The sequence below is a fragment of the Sciurus carolinensis genome, chromosome 8 (genome assembly GCF_902686445.1).
Source record: "Sciurus carolinensis chromosome 8, mSciCar1.2, whole genome shotgun sequence".
In the NCBI taxonomy this organism is placed as follows: domain Eukaryota; kingdom Metazoa; phylum Chordata; class Mammalia; order Rodentia; family Sciuridae; genus Sciurus; species Sciurus carolinensis.
In genome coordinates this window covers 143,138,698-143,154,821 of record NC_062220.1, presented here as the reverse complement: position 1 = coordinate 143,154,821, position 16,124 = coordinate 143,138,698, and the positions used below count along the sequence as shown (strand labels likewise).

Here is a 16,124-nt window from a genome sequence, read left to right as displayed (position 1 = left end):
TCACCCTCACAGGCAATGGGAAGAAGTGCAGCAATTCCATTTCTGTGGGGGCATTTCTAGATGAGGACGATGACGTGAGCTTGGAAGAAATTAAAAATTGGCAGAATACAACTCACAATCAGAGCCAGCCCACAATCGATGGTTCTCGAAACACAAAGCACTGTGGCCTTCCCCTGGGTGAGAAGGCAGACCCAGAAGAAGCCTCCGACCAGCACCATCCCCACGTGAGCAGGAATGGGCTCTGCAGGATCCCAGGTGTGGAGAGGCCAGAGACCCTCAGCAGAGAGGAGGCTCTTTCGTCACCTGTCTCCAGTGTGACTCTTGAGTTTGATAAAATGAATTTGCAAAATCTAGGAGGTAGCCTTTCAAAGACAGCAAATAAAAATATGAAAACTAAAGATAAGATCCTGGTTTCAGGAGAGGCCACAGTAGGAAGTGACTTGTTGACACCACCTGCTGCTGCTGTCGGGCTCGGAAATAACCAGGTAAGGACAGACAGCGAGATGTCAACTGGACTGGCGAAGATGTCCCTGGACCCCAGCACTCCTGAGCAGGGGACCCAGCAGAGGTGCGAACCTCAGTCCCAGCCCACAGCCTCGTCTGCATCCTCCCCCTCCACAAGGGACTGCGCCAGGAAACTCTTCCTTTTTGGGTAAGCGTGACAGTGCCAGGCGGCATGGTTGGTAGTTCCTCCCAGCCTTCCCCAGGGCTTGATTGGATGTACTCTGGTTCCCGTCTTTGTTTTGAGTTCGTAGCTCTTCTGTTTTTTGATGGGGCTCACACGGAGGATGCGCGGTGCTGTCACGGAGCGCAGCACCCTCTTATTCACTCTCAGACCAGGTCTCACCACGCTGCCAGGCTGGGGCCCGGCTCACAGGGTATGCAGCTGCCCTGGCGTCAGGATCTTGCAGGGCCTTCTTTCAGAAAGCTGGACTGGCTGAATCTGGAGTCTGCTTTGTGTTCGTGGGAGGTAAACGCCAGGGACTAGGTCTCCCTAAGAAGTGGTTTGTTTTACTAGGCAGAGCTTCGTGTCCATAGCAGAGCTGGCTATTTCTGGGTGACCTCCCTACCCTCCTGCATTCTCAGCATAGGATGGCCAGGCTGCCTGGCCCTGTTGACCAGCCTATTACTCCCTCTAGCTGATCCCTGAAGGTAGAGGGTGACTTAGTGGTTCAACGTACCTGGGTCAGTTTGGTTCTTCCACACCATTCTGTACATTTGCTGGGTTCTAGAGTTTGACTTTAATGATATTTTGAAAGTCTGTTTTTATTTTGCAGTACTGGGGATCAAACCCAGGAGCACTACCACAGATCTGCCCCCTCAGCCCTTTTAATTTTTTATTTTGAGTTGGGGGGTCTCACTGAGTTGCCCAGGCTGGCCTTGCACTTGCAGTCCTCCTGCCTCAGCCTCCTGAGTAGCTGGGATCACAGGTGTTTCTGCTTTTTCTTGTATCCTTGTATTACATTCTAGAGAGGAGCCATCAAAACTAGATCGGGATGTCTTGGCAGCTCTGGAACATGCAGATGTTGACCCACGTCAGTACCCAGCTGTGCACAGGTGGAAGAGCGCGGTCCTGTGCTACTCTGCCTCAGACAGACAGAGGTAAGGAGGGTCTGCTGTGGTCGCTGTTGACTGTGGCTACAGGTGGTGGTCCTGCCCCACTGCAGTTCCATGTGGCCATGACTCACATGGGACATGCCTACAGCCGGGTGGAAAAGAGAACAGGCTGCTGAGTGTTGTGGGGTGGTAGCAACCAGGCTCACAGTCGGGTCACAGGGCTCCTCACCTTCCGGTGCCCAGAGCCCTGGGTTCAGGAGTGCCTTCTGGCTGTGATGGCTCCTGTCCAGGGCATGGTGTGGGGGCCAACTCCTGCAGCCTTGAACTGTGCTCTGCGCGTGTGCCCACTGAGGTAATGGATCTCATCTGGTTTCCGTAGTTGGCCAAGCCCTGCCCTGAAAGGAAGGTTCAAGTCTCAGCTGCCGGATCTTGGTTGCCCGCGCGGCTCCAGTCCAGTGCGAAGTGGTGCGCCTGGCAGCAGCCCTGGGAAACCCAGCCATGCTTCCTGCTCCCCTGGCCTGGGTAGCCCCGGGCGCTACAGCCCTGCACGTGGGAACCACCTCCGCAGGGTGGCACACATGGCCCAGCTCACAGTCCTGTAGGCTTGGCACTTGCTGCAGAGGCTTGGGTTTCCTATGGTTATTGGTCAAATTTCACAAAGGAATATATCCTGAATAATTTATTAATCCTCTCTTTGGGTCATAATTCTAGAAATGCAAATGTTCTAAATAAAATTTACATTTCTGATATTTTGGAAGAAGTTAATAAAAGTAAACTCAGATACACGTTTCAGGTAGTAGTCCTAGGTTTGTTGTTGGGCAAAGGTGCAACAGCCCTTAAACAGCAGGTGGCCACCACTTCCCAAACTCAACAGGTGTCGTGGCGCAAAGAGGCTGGCCCCGGGGTCAGCGTCGGCCTGCAAGCAGCTGCACTTGCCTCCACTCCATTTCCAAGTCAAGGATGAACCATGTGTTGTCTTGCCTTTCCTGGGGCAGCAGCATTTGGGTGCAGGGTGGTCTGCGTGTCTTCCTGGACTTGAGCAGACGAGGAGGAGGGCAGCAGGGAGCCAGTGAGCTTGCCTCTCAGGTACGCAGTGGTGTTCAGGACACTGCTGAGCATGGGAGTAGGTGAAAGTAGCTTTTTCTTGGAAAAAAACATTCTAACCATTGGGATTCATGAAGATAGTCAGAACACTCACCAGCTGTAACCAAAAGGTATTCTCACCAGCACCGAGCTCCCCGTTCACCTTAGTTACAAGCATAGTAGTGATCATTAATCTGTAAGCTGTTCCCTAGCTTTGAAATTTGTCCTGAGAATTAGATAAGCATCAATTTTTCTGTTACAGATTATACAGGTGGATCCCACGTAGAATTCATTTCAATTGGATTTCTTTTTGAAAAGAGCATTACGCTACAGTACAGAAACCAAAATTTGAGTCCATTCCAGTTACTTGTGGTGTTGACCTAGGCTTTTCCCTTGGCACCAACCTGGTCTGTCCCTAGAGCATGTGGGGAGCAGGAAGCACCGCCAGCTGTCCAGGTGCCTGAGACAAGATGGCCTTGCAACAGGCTGGTCTCCTCCCAGTGTCAGGACAGTGGTTCCCACACAGCAGTTCTGTGGACACATCCAGCGTTTGATCCAAAATGAAAACTGCTGCTGCTCTTGCCAACCTCAGTGCCTTCTGTAAATCAGTTTTAATTTTCCTGATTTAACTTTTTGAGACTGTACAATAATATTAAGTAGGTATTCTTTTTCATATGTAAAATTGCTGAAATGAACTGTGTAAAGAGAAAAGTTTATTTCATGTGATAAACATGTCGGTTGGGAATATTGGAATTACTATTTAGGTCTTAAATTCAGGTTTGTTACATGGGGTGTGTCATTTGTCATGCACAGACAAGCTCTGGGCACAGGACAGAAATGGCACAGTCTAAACAGTGCATTTAAAAAAGGCATCTTTGTTCTCAACAAAATCAAAACACGGATGTTACACTCACAGTGATGATCTGTTTTCTTTAAAGGCTTACCTTATTCTATATATTGTTGTAAATATGCAAATTGAAATTAAAATAGCTTTTGCTCTAATTTTGCAGACTCTTGTTTTCTGTAGTTTTAGGCTGCCTTTGACTATTTCTCCATTTGTTTGAACCTGTTTTAGTAAATGCTTTGTTTCCTGGGTGATTCTGTGTCCTTTTAAAAACTACTGAATAAAGTTATTTTTACACCATGCTTTCAGAAATCTCTCACCTGTGACTGGACAGCATGCTAGTTTTTAGTAAAACCTTCAGCAGTGTTTTGATGAAACAGTGCATTAACCTGAGAGTGATGGCTTTAGTTGCTCTTTTCATTTTGGGTTTTTTGTTTTGTTTTGTTTTGTTTTTTAAGACAGAGTCTCACTGTGTTGCCTGTGATGTCCTCTTGAACTTCTGTGCTCAAGCCGTTCTCCCACGTTGGCCTGCACAGTGCTAGACCACAGGCACACACCACTACGCCCAGCTCATTCGCCTTTTCCCCCTTTCTTTACTTACACAGTTGTGAGGATAACTGGTACAGTTAAATTAGCACAAGGGTTATAGCTGCGTTTGGCAGTGGGAGGCCTTTTTATGATGTTAGCAGATGGCATGTAATCTGTTTGAAAAAGTTGGTGTACGATGAGGGAAGTGGGCAGGCTCTGGAAGGGAGACCTCAAGTCCCCACTGTTCATTCTGGGGGAAAAGCAAGCTCAGGTGCCACTAAAACAAGTGCCCTCTGCACTGGCAGGGACCACAGCCAGGTCCTTTTGAATGATGTCTGGATCTTTCCAGAGACATTCACCTCTCATGGGAAATGACTGAACAGGGCCTGGTGTGCACATGATTGTCCTGAGCCAGGCTCTGCTTGCTGGGCTGTCTAAGCATCCACCTGAGCAGTCCTGCGGAACCAGTCGCCATCTCAGTTCCCTCAGGTCCTGCAGGGTCCAGTGCTATGCAAATTTTGTTTTGGCCAGACGGAATGTTGTTCCCACTGTAAGGGGAGGGGCGGGGAGAAGCTGGTAATAGGCCGGTCCCGTGGTTAAGGGGCGGGGCGGGGGTGAAGTGAGGGGCGGGGACAAGCTGGTAATAGGCCGGTCCTGTGGTTAAGGGGCGGGGCGGAGGTGAAGTGAGGGGCGGGGAGAAGCTGGTAATAGGCCGGTCCTGTGGTTAAGGGGCGGGGAGAAGCTGGTAATAGGCGGGCCGGGGGTTAAGGGGCGGGGCCGAGCTGGTGAGGGGCGGGGCAGAGGCGATGGCGCTTGGAGTTGGCTTAGGCTTGGGCCAGGGGCAGAGGTGAGGCGCGGTCGAGGAGACCCAGGAATCCCCCCACCCCGAGATGTGGTCTGGTTCACTTGCCGGTTCAGAGGTCCAGGACGGAGGGTGCGCCTCCAGGCGGGCCGGGCCTCCGAGCAGGGCGTGCAAACCACTGCGGCTTCCCCAGGGTCTGGCGTTGGGGCCGACACGCAGGCGATGCCTGGATGCCGGCCGCGGGTTCCAAGGTCCGCACAGCCCGGCCGTCTAGCCGCGGCCCTGCCTTGGGGTGGTCCTGCGTGTCCCGTCTGGCAGGACGCTGACTGAGGACACGCAAGGCACGGGGGCTTTCTAGTGCACCTCTGGTCTCATGGCACAGGTTTCCCGTTTTAAGACAATCACGATTTGTACTTTTAAAATTTTATTATGTAGTTATTTCCAAAGAGGACAGAGAAATGGATCAAATATCCCAATTCATTGTACTGACTACTTAAAATGTTCATAATCACTTTGTAGAAACTGTACTGCTTTCGTTAAATTAACAGGATATTTGGGGTAGACATATCGTGTCCAAATATTTTATTTAACCCACAAGCCCAAAAGATGAACAGAAGCCGGGTGCAGACCAAGATGGAGCTGTCAGCCCGGATGTCTCAGGATAACTTGCCCAGCGTCACCCGCCCACCACCCTGTCTGCCGAGGCCAGCACATGGACCATGGCACTGAGACTCACTTCTTCTCACCCAAGTCCACCTGTGCAGCTGGCCAGTCCCTGTACCTTCAGATACTATAGTATCAGGATCCCTAACTCTGGGGTGAGAAAGTGGTTTTCAAAGCAAGAACCCAGATGAGGAACATATTTTGACAAACACTGACGCGACAGAGGTTTTCAGAATAAGAATGTATGACGTGAAGCGAGCTGTTACAGTTTTGTCCTGCCTCACCAGCTCTGGCAGAGCCTGGAGTCACTTGCTACTTGACCACCCTTGCAGACCTGCCATGGTGGTCCAAAGGGATGGCAAGCCAGGCCTGTTCAAGCCCAGCACAGGCCGTCCTCTTGCCTGAGAAGGTCCTCACCCCACACCCATGGGGCTGTCCTGGCAGGACAGAGGAAGAAAGTCAGGCTGTCTGGCCCCAAGTTCTCCCTCTTCAGTGGGCCAGACACAACTGCTCAAGCCCCGCATCTGAGACGTGTCCGCACGCGCAGCCTGGACAGGGGACAGGAGGGAAGGCTGCATCAGGCTGCACGCAGAGAAGGGCAGAGTCCCTCGGGGCCTTCAAGACCGGGTGATCTTGTTGGGAGGCATGAACCCTGTGTCCCCAAGGGTCCTGAGTGCCACTCGGCCATCTGGTCGGATCACCAGGTGGGTGATGCTGCCATTGTTGAGGGAGAGACGGAGCCAGCCTTCCGGAGGGAACTGCAGTGCTCTGCGGGAAGAGAGAACATTCCAGAGGGAGCTCTGGTGGGGGGCCACTGCGCCCTGTGGGACAGGCAAGACCCAGGCCTTGCAGTACCAGAGCAGATGCTCTGGCTGGCCCCAGGGTGCCCAGAGGTTAAGGGCCCCTGGGTCCCCCACAAGGGACTGTCCCACTGGGCCAGGGCTCCACGGGAGTCAAGCTGCGTGATCAGCACACACTAGTTTCTTGCAGTGTCACTCCTTCTTTCACAGTGTAACAAAGGACAAGGCCAAAGAGTACATCAGACCCACTTCTGATGAGGCTGGGTGTTTGCCAGGGGATGGAGTGCAATCCACAACCCCTGTAGCATTTTCATACCCTTAAAATGCTTATTAGGTACAAGGAATACTTGCTAAGAAGCTCCATCACAGCTTCCTTGAGTCACCCAACGTCCTTCGTGCTTCAGAAGGTGGCCGAGCCTCAAACCCACTCCGGCCCCAGTGGCCATGGTGACACTTTTCTGCTGTAAGTTTGGTAGCTGTATTCACACTGGGTTTTTTTGTTTGTTTCTTTTTTTAATGCTGGGGATTGAACTCCAAGGTGCTTTGCCACTGAGCTATATCCCCAGTACTTTTTTAAAAAAGTTTTAGTTGTAGACGGACACAATACCTTTAATCGTATTTATTTTTATGTGGTACTGAGGATCCAACCCAGTGCCTCACATGTACCACTGAGCCACAAACTCAGTCCCCCACCCCCAGGAGGGTCTGAGTTACCAAGGGTCTGGTTAAATTGCTGAGCCTGGTCTTGAACTTGTGATCCTCCAGCCTCAACCTCCTGAGTCGCTGGGCTCCATGCTGCTTTTAGAAATCTCAGTATGAACCCCACAACCACAGGGCCTGCTCTTGCACAGAGCATCATGCGCGTGCAACTTGGGAGCGGTGTCTGAGGCTGTGTCTGGCACAGGGGAGCTCCTGGTGCCTCCTGGCATCGGTGTCACCTCCCAGTGCTGTTAGTGTTCACATGATAATGGGGTGTCAACAAGGAAGAGGGGTGCAAGGGATGGGCCCACAGGAGGGATGCGCCACCCCACAAGTCTGCTCCTGTTGCAGACAGGGCCCAGCACCCAGCCGTCAGCCGCATCCCTTCTGCCACCAGGAGTTGGGTGGAAGATCCCAACTCCCCAGCAGCCTTGTATGTTGGGGCTGCCACTCTCCCAACCATGGGGCCTCCATACCTGGGCTTCTTGCTGGACCATGCATGGGATGCCTAAGGAGATGGGCCACCACAGCCCTGCTGACACAACCACAGACAGTATCACTGACCAGACTAGAGGTCACAGAGGAGAGGAGACCCCTGGTGACGGAAGCCTGATGAATATTCTCTAGGGGATCCACAGGTGGAGACAGGCTTCCACTGTTTCTCAAAGTTTGCACGTTACTGAGATTTGGTCAGTCCTTTTACTTATTTGAAATGAGAGCACACAAGGGCCTTCCCACCCAAGAGGCCCCACGTGCATGCAGACGCTGCCTTGGCATTCATGGAAAACAGGCCTATTCCAGGTCTATGAGTCAAGCCAGTAGAGTGGCGTGCACCAGTGACTCAGGAGGCTGAGGCAGGAGGATCGCAAGTTTGAGACCAGCTTCAGCAATTTTGTGAGACCCTTGGCAATTTAGCAAGACCCTGTCTCGAAATAAAAAATAGAAAGTCCTGGGGATGTAGTTCCCCAGTTGTAGAGCACTCCTGGATTCAATCCCCAGAATTGGGATTGAAAACACACACACACACACACAAGCCTGGAACATTCTACGGTACCACAGTGTGGGGAAGGACCAGAACACAGGCACCCCCAGCAGAGCAGCCTGAGCACAAACAACTGCACTCACGACAAGCACAGCCGCAGTCCAGGACCCAGAAAGCCAACGCCCCCGCGCGGTCAGTGCTGGGCACAGGCCCTGTGGCCCAGAGCTCAAGGCCTGGGTCCATCCCAGCTCTCAAGGCGAGAGAGAAGAAACACACCACCCCACATGCACCGAGGGAGAGGCCGAGCACTCAGGGTGCTCCGTGAGGAACAGAGGGTGCAGAAAGCAGAATCCCCGAGCGGGCCTTGGTGACTGTTGCCAGCAGGGTCCCAACAGATCCTCACAGCTGCTGCTGGGACCAGTTTGAGGGGAAACGGGATCTCTGCACAGTCCAGGATGTGGCATCGTCAAGGGGCTGGAAGACCAGCACACAGCGCCCTGCCCATGGCAGCCCAGCTGACACCAGGGCCATGTCCATCTGTGCTGCTCTGCCAACACGGAGCCAGAGGCAGCCCGACTCACAGGCACTCCACCCCAGCGGTGACAGGACCCTCCAGCTCTGAGACAAGACCCAGAAGCTCCAGGCAGAGAGCCAGAGGGCAGGAGCCACACACCCGCAGAGATGGCGAAGGGAAGGGAGGGTCCTTGCCTCTTCTGACACCTACGCCCTCCGGCCCTGGGCTAGGCGAGGCCTACCTGCAGACAATGTAGCGGATGACGTTGGCGTGGCATATGAAGATTTCATAGCTGTCCTCCTCCTGCTTGGCATCTGCCCTGTGGATGTAGTTCCGGAAGGCGGCCTCGATTCGGGCACCATCTTCGTAATACTGCTGGGGGCAGAGTGAGGACCACCAGGGGGAAGCAAGGTGAGGTGGCCATCAGAAGGTGTACCCAGCCCCTGCCCCAGTGGCCCGTGGGGCAGTGCTTTACCACAGCCTCTGGCTTCCAGTGAGACACGGGAGGGTCGGGCTCGATGGGCGCGCCTTCTCGCAGTAGGTCTGTGCTGACTCTGGAGACGCCTGAGGAGGAGCACAGTGCCATCCACTCCAGGAGCTGCCCTGTGGCCTCCCCTGCAGGTGGCACGAGCCCCAGTCCCACTGTTCCTGTGCAGAGGCCCCCAGCCCCACTCACCTGGCAGGTGCTTGCTGATGATATCTGTGGTCTCCACAGCACGGGTCATGGAGGAGTGGACGATTTTATTAAACTTCAACCCCAAGCTGGCAAGTCGGAGCCCTGTGAGTTCAGCCTGTTCCCGACCTTGAAGGTGAAATACCCAAGAACCAAACACCTTGACCCCTCCTTCAACCAGTGACACCTCGGAGGACCATGTGCCACCCAGGCTCCTGACCCCAAGGGCTTGGGCCTAGCAGGGGTCAGGATCTCAAGGAGCAAAGTCAACAAGATCACCGATTCAACTGTCCTCAACCCCATGCAGAAAAAAGCACCTCGGTCCATTTAATAGCAAAGAGAAGACATGCCCCACTGTGGGAGCCCAGCAGGTCTTCCTACTCAACAAAGTCCACACGGTGCTGGCACCACAGTGGCCACTACATGTACTGAGGATTCAGTGTCACTGAGCACCAAGTGGTTGCAAATAGAGGGGCTTTTTCTTAAATGTATTTTAGCATATGGCTGGAAATCGCCAGGAAGTCAGTTTCTGTCAGACGCGGAGCTTCACTTCCTGTCCACACCCAGGAGCCAGGAAGTCTTTCAGGGAAGGGTCTGCAGGAGAGCAGGCCAGAAAGCCCCTCTTACCACGGAATCTTTCCACCCATGCCAGACGGGGACTATCTCAACCAGACAGGCACCGCTCAGCCTAGACACAGCTGGGCAGGGAGGCGCCTGCAGTGCCTCTAGAAAGGCCGAGGCAGGAGGGTCGCCTGGGCAGCGCAGAGACCCTTCCTCTAAAAACTCGAGTCTGGACTCTCCCCAGACCCCGCCCCCACAGGCACACCCGCAAGGGCACTACGGCAGGAAGGACACACTTGCCTGCGGGCAGAGGCTGCTGCCCAGTGGTCATGAGGATGCTGTGGACAGCCTGCAGGCGCTAAGCAGATGCCACGTCTGGAGCACCAAGAGCAGGAGCTGCGAGGGCTGGGCATGAGCCTGACCTTGTGCAAGCACAGCCACTGTGCCCCTTGCTTGCTTCCTGTGACGCGGGGACGGAGCCAGGGACTCGCACATGCAGGCCAGCACCGTAACACTGAGCCAACCTCAGCCCGTATGTTCTGGTACGGACATGTTAAGAAGCCTGTCTCCTGTCCAAGTTCAGCTGAAAATCACAGATGATGACGATGTCCATGTCTGTGCTGATGGTCCCTGACAGGTTCAAGGAGACCCATGCCCCAACACCCTGGAGGCTGACCACAGGGATCAGCTGGGCACATACCTAGTGGGGTCAGAGTGCGGTCCTTTTCCAGGCAGCCGTCCATGTGGTACTGGGAATGCCTGATGAGGAAGATGTGCCTCGTGGCCTTGGCCTTGTAGTGGTCCAGCCTGGATGCCAGCTCCTCTTCTCCAGACTCCACGTTCCTCTTCCGCAGGTTGACCAGAGAGAGTGGCTCTCGCCTAGTGTTGAAGATAAGGTATGCCCGTGACCTCTGAGGACTCTGACAAGACGGTTTTCTCCCATTCCAGACTGACTTCTCCAGAGAAGCCACGGCAGCCTCCAGGGCAGGCCTGCACGCCCCGTTTGCTCCACGAGCTGCAGTCAAGCTTGTTCTGTGCCAGGCAAAGCCCTCCTGCAAGGCACGCATGTCCCAGCAAGGATGAGCAAGCCTCAGGGGACGGGGACACAGGGCCAGGGTGGAGGAAGGAAGCAGGCTGCAGGAGAGGTGCAGCGGGATGGGGCCTGCAGCCTAGAACTCACTGGCTGACTGCAGCCGCTGGCTGTGGACTGTTTAAAGTCAAAGGATAGGTGGCTCTGTATCCAGGGTATGCAGTCGGCCACCAGGGATGGCACGTGTTTGGAAAAAGCTGCCCCTGTACTGGACACAAGTACTTGTATGGGGTCCACACTGCATTTGGTATCCTAAGTAACCTAGGTATGATCTAAAGCAATGGGTCGTCTCATAAAAGGGATCTGAACTCCCACAGATTTGGTATCCACAGGTCAACTGTAACTTGAACACGGTTCCACTGAGGCACCTTTTACCTGATGTAACTGGGGCAGTGGCTGTCATGTGGCGCTGGGGGCGGGGGGAGCAGGGGCTACAGACCTGAAGCCTCGGGAGGTTGAGTGTGGGGGTGGGGAATCTGCCTGTAGAGATGGTGGCAGGAGAGGAAGGTCTGGAGGGTCGTTAGGGTGACTTGAGGGTTATTTGGGCAGGGCTAACTTGGGGTGCTGGTCTCACACCAAGCAGAGGTATGTGTTGGCAGACATTGGGGCGCTTGAGGCTACAGGCAGTAAGGAAGCCATGGACTCCTCCTCACGGCCCCCAGGAAGGAGCCAGAGACGTGTCCATGCGAACCTTTGGGACATCCTGGAATGAAGGAGGGGGCACAAGAGACAAGCCCCTTCGTATTAGCTTCCTGCTGCTGCTCATCCCCACCTGCCACCAGCCCTTTCGTCCCCACAGCTCAACTGCCTTCCCCATCTCTCCACCCAGAAGTCTAGACATAGCAACCAAACAGGGAGCATCAGCTGAAATCAGAAAAGACTGGACTCAACTTTAGGTTCACTTCAAGCAACTTCTTTGACCTCAGAGTGAGCGTTTTCCTTTAAAAGTCCTGAGAAATTCAGAACACCCTTCTGATTTCCTACAGAGAATGAGCCAGGTGTGGTGGCACATGCCTATCATCTGCAGCTCAGGAGGCCGAGGCAGGAGGATCCTGAGTTCAAAGCCAGTCTCAGCAACTTAGCAAGGCCCTAAGCAACTCAGTGAGAACGTCTCAAAATTAAAAAAAAAAAGTGGTGGGTGTGGCTCAGTGGTTAATCGCCCCTAGGTTGAATTGCTGGTACCAAAAACAAACAAACAAAAAATAAGAAATAAAAAGAGAATGACTGCAGTCTAATTACAAGAGAAACACCACACAAATCCCAACTGGGGGACAACCCAGAAAACATCTGACCTGCACTCCTCAAAAGGTCCCAGCATCAGAAAGGAAGTCTGAAAAGCTACTAAGCTGACAGGAGCCCAGGGACACAAGGACCAACTGCCTTGTGGGACCTGGGAATAGAGAAGGGCAGGCAAAACTAAGGACATCTCAACAAAGCACAGACTTCCGTTAGCAATAATCAGTACTGACTTCTTAATGTGACAGTCTACCATTCTTAGTGTTAAAATATTAATAACAGGAAATTAGGTGTGAGATACAAAAAGATTCTCTCTGCAACTTTTCTAGAATGTAAAATGATTACAAATTATGTTTGTTTTTTAATTAAAGGTTAGCCAGGCATAGTGGCACATGCCTGTAATCCCAGCAACTTTGAAGGCTTAAGACAGGAATATCACAAGCTCAAGGTCAGTCTCAGCAATTTAGTGAGACCCTATCTCAAAATAAAAGGTAAAGTACCCCTGAGTCCACTCCCCATTACCAATAAATAAATAAATAAAATTAAAGGTTAAAAAAATTATGAATTTCCTGATAAAAGTAGGGGTTTGATATTAGCTCTGTGCCCAATTTCTAATTGTCAAGTGTAGAGACTACACCTGTAGGTACCTAGATTGTTCACCTGGAACTGGGTAAATCACTCAATAACCAATCCCTGCCTCTAAAGCAACCTCTTCAGTAGGAACAAAAGTCAGCAACGTGCATAATTTTAAATTGTCCGGTAGCAGTATTAAAAAAGTAAAGAGAAACTGGTGAAATTCAGTAACACTCTTTATTGAATCCAATATACTAAAAGTACTGTTATTTCAACTGAATAGTGGAAACCTGCACTGCTTTGGTTTTTAAATTTAAGTTGATATTAAAACTAAAACTGTGTGTGTAAGCACAGGAGCATTATTTCAAAGGCTCAATAACCACAGCACTGTCCAGGTCCTAGTCTACTCTGTCCTCCTCCTAGCAAAAGGACGCTTGGAGGGTGGGCCCTCCTTGCACACTAGCCCTCAGGAACCAGTATGGCCATCCTTGCACATGGACCCTCAGGACCACTGGTCACAGACACCCTGGCACACGGACCCCAGACACTGGGGGCACAATCGCCCTGGCCCATGGACCCCAGGCATCCTGACACACAGACCATGAGCAAAGCCACCCTGACACACCGACCTGGGCACGGACACGCTGACACACAGATTCTGAGCACAACCACCCTGGCACATGGACCCTGGGAACCTCAGGCACAACTACCCTGGCACACGGACCCCAGGCACAACTACCCTGGCACACGGACCCCAGGCACAACTACCCTGGCATACGAACCTTGGGCACCTCAGGCACAGCTACCCTGACACATGGACCCCGGGAACCTCAGGCACAACTACCCTGGCACACGGACCCCGGGCACAACCACCCTGGCACACGGACCCCGGGCACAACCACCCTGGCACACGGACCCCGGGCACAACCACCCTGGCACACGGACCCCGGGCACAACCACCCTGGCACACGGACCCCGGGCACAACCACCCTGGCACACGGACCCCGGGCACAACCACCCTGGCACACGGACCCCGGGCACAACCACCCTGGCACACGGACCCCGGGCACAATCACCCGGCACACGGACCCCGGGCACAACCACCCTGGCACACGGACCCCGGGCACAACCACCCTGGCACACGGACCCCGGGCACAATCACCCTGGCACACGGACCCCGGGCACTACCACCCTGGCACACGGACCCCGGGCACAACCACCCTGGCACACGGATCCCGGGCACAACCACCCTGGCACACGGACCCCGGGCACAACCACCCTGGCACACGGACCCCGGGCACAATCACCCTGGCACACGGACCCCGGGCACAACCACCCTGGCACACGGACCCCGGGCACAATCACCCTGGCACACGGACCCCGGGCACTACCACCCTGGCACACGGACCCCGGGCACAACCACCCTGGCACACGGATCCCGGGCACAACCACCCTGGCACACGGACCCCGGGCACAACCACCCTGGCACACGGACCCCGGGCACTACCACCCTGGCACACGGACCTCAGGCACTACCACCCTGGCACACGGACCCCGGGCACAATCACCCTGGCACACGGACCCCGGGCACAACCACCCTGGCACATAGACCCCAGGCACAACCACCCTGGCACACGGACCTCAGGCACTAGCACCCTGGCACACGGACCCCAGGCACAATCACCCTGGCACACGGACCCCGGGCACAACCACCTGGCACACGGACCCCGGGCACAGTTACCCTGGCACATGCACCTCAGGCACAACCGCCCTGGCATAGGCACCCCGGGCACCTCAGGCACTGCCGCCCTGGCACACGGACCGCGGGCACCCGGGCGCGGCGGCACCGGTCGGGCGTCCGCGCGCCGCGGGGCGCAGGAGGGAGCCCGCCGCCCGCCGGCCCCGCGCACCTGTCCCAGTTGGGGTCCCAGACGCCGGGGCACGGCCGCGCGCCCCCCGCCCAGGCCCGCGCCTCCGCCGCCCGCGGCTCCGAGTCCCCGCCGGCGCGCGGCTTGCCCACCGCTACGGCCGAGAAGAGCACGGCGGCCGAGCCCCCGGCCAGCCCGCAGGCCGCCAGCTGCAACGCCTGCCGTAACGCCATGCCGCCCGTCCGCGCGGCCCACGGCGCGCCGCGAGGGACACGCTTCCGCGCGCGACCGCCCGCCGGCGGAAGTCCCGCCCCGGCCGCGGGGGCCGCTGGGAGCGCCGGCGGCGGAGGCGGCGCGGGACCCGCGAAGCGGCCACCGACCTGCCGTCCGCATCTGCTCGAGACCTGGAGTGCAGTGGCCGCAGTTACCTGGCCATTCCGGCACCCCGGCCTGTGCTGCCGCATTCAGTGCCCACCTCAGGGCAATCAAAAGGACCCGAGGCCTCCTGGAGAGGAGCCGCGCGCGCCCGGGTTGTGGCACGGCACAGTGGTGCCGTTCTGTGGCCCTTGATTGGGTTCATTTGTCCAGCCGTAACTAGGATATTATTGGGCAAGGCATCCAGGCCTGAGGATAAGAAAAGGCGCTTCCGCTCTCCCCGCTCCGACCCACTGGACCACCCTAAATGTCTTCTGTATCACCGATGAATGTCCACCGGGAGACTAACCCCTTGCTCTCGGCTTCCGTGTGCCTGGCCGCAGCCGGGAAACGCGTGTGGAATGAACTGAGATTGAGTGCAGCTATGATCTGCTGGAAACCCAAGAACATGAATTTGCATTACTTAAAAAGAAAAGAAAAGAAAAAAAACCCACCGGCTTTTTTGTTTGTTTTTTTCCTGGCTTAACCCTGACATCCTGAGAACCTGCATGTGAAAGTGGTGGCAGATAATCCTGCATCGGAATCCAGGATTCATCCACTACCTGAGGAGTCTTGCCTCAGTTTCCCCCTTTGTGAAATGGAAAAAATAATGATACCTACTTCATAGGATTATTGCAGGACCAATATAAGCTCCAGCACAAAACTTCCCTCAGCAAACGTTGGTACCACGCTGGTACCTAAAATTGAGAACTGTACTTTTTTTTTTTTTGAGAGGTGGTGAGGGGATCTTGCTGCTGTGTTGCCCAGCCTGGCCTCAAACTCATGGGCTCAAGTGGTCTTCCCCTCTCAGCCTTCCAGAGAGCTGGGTCGCAGGTGTCCCCACTCCTCCCAGCCGCACTCTAGAACTGAATCTGCAGTCTGCCAACACTGAGATCCTCAGTTCCCCACTGTGTCCAGGAGGTGGTGCTCCTTGGGGGGTGCACTCATGATGTCCCCATGAGTTGTAGGAGCACCTGTTACTCTTGCAAACGCCCTCAACTTCCTTTGGGAACTGTCCCACCCCACCCTGATATATTCTGAACCAAGACAGTTGTTTAAAATGAAGGGCAAGCAGGAACATGAACAGCTACTTGTACTCCTGTGTTTACAGACAGTGGTCGACAGTTGAAGAAACCTGAATGTCTACTGACAGAGGAACAGATAAATAGAATATGGTACATACATACACTGGAATGAATACTCAGCCTTAAAAAGAAAGGAAATTCTTAAAACGCTA

General features: G+C 54.5%; 2 protein-coding genes across 3 annotated transcripts in view; one reads left to right on the top strand and one right to left on the bottom strand.

Annotated features, from left to right (window-relative positions):
• Positions 1 to 3,786, top strand: part of Ankle2 (ankyrin repeat and LEM domain containing 2) — a 31,203-nt gene extending 27,417 nt beyond the window's left edge. Inside the window, exons 11-13 of the mRNA XM_047561481.1 lie at positions 13 to 652; positions 1,471 to 1,602; positions 1,937 to 3,786. Of these exons, the coding sequence (XP_047417437.1) occupies positions 13 to 652; positions 1,471 to 1,602; positions 1,937 to 2,159 (995 nt within the window). The 3' untranslated portion in view covers positions 2,160 to 3,786. The remainder of the gene's footprint in view (positions 1 to 12; positions 653 to 1,470; positions 1,603 to 1,936) is intronic.
• A 1,593-nt stretch (positions 3,787 to 5,379) lies between these two features.
• Pgam5 (PGAM family member 5, mitochondrial serine/threonine protein phosphatase) lies at positions 5,380 to 14,744 on the bottom strand. 2 transcript variants are annotated; one of them, XM_047561687.1, is made up of 6 exons: positions 14,516 to 14,744; positions 10,407 to 10,585; positions 9,149 to 9,274; positions 8,948 to 9,036; positions 8,714 to 8,847; positions 5,380 to 6,245 (listed from the first exon to the last, which is right to left on the bottom strand). In XM_047561687.1, the coding sequence occupies exons 1-6, from the start codon at positions 14,704 to 14,706 to the stop codon at positions 6,095 to 6,097; spliced, it is 870 nt and encodes a 289-aa protein (XP_047417643.1). In that variant the 5' UTR covers positions 14,707 to 14,744; the 3' UTR covers positions 5,380 to 6,094. The 2 variants fall into 2 exon arrangements, with proteins under 2 accessions (XP_047417643.1, XP_047417644.1); XM_047561688.1 differs by having other exon boundaries at positions 8,714 to 8,844.
• Positions 14,745 to 16,124: the final 1,380 nt, after the last annotated feature.

Coding starts and splice junctions, on each gene's coding strand:
- Pgam5 (XM_047561687.1), bottom strand. CDS start 14,706: ATGGCGTTACGGCAGGCGTTGCAGCTGGCGGCCTGCGGGCTGGCCGGG. Junction 10,586..14,515: donor TGGGACCCCAACTGGGACAG/GTGCGCGGGGCC, acceptor CTTCAACACTAG/GCGAGAGCCACTCTCTCTGG. Junction 6,246..8,713: donor ATCCGCTACATTGTCTGCAG/GTAGGCCTCGCC, acceptor CTCTTCCCGCAG/AGCACTGCAGTTCCCTCCGG.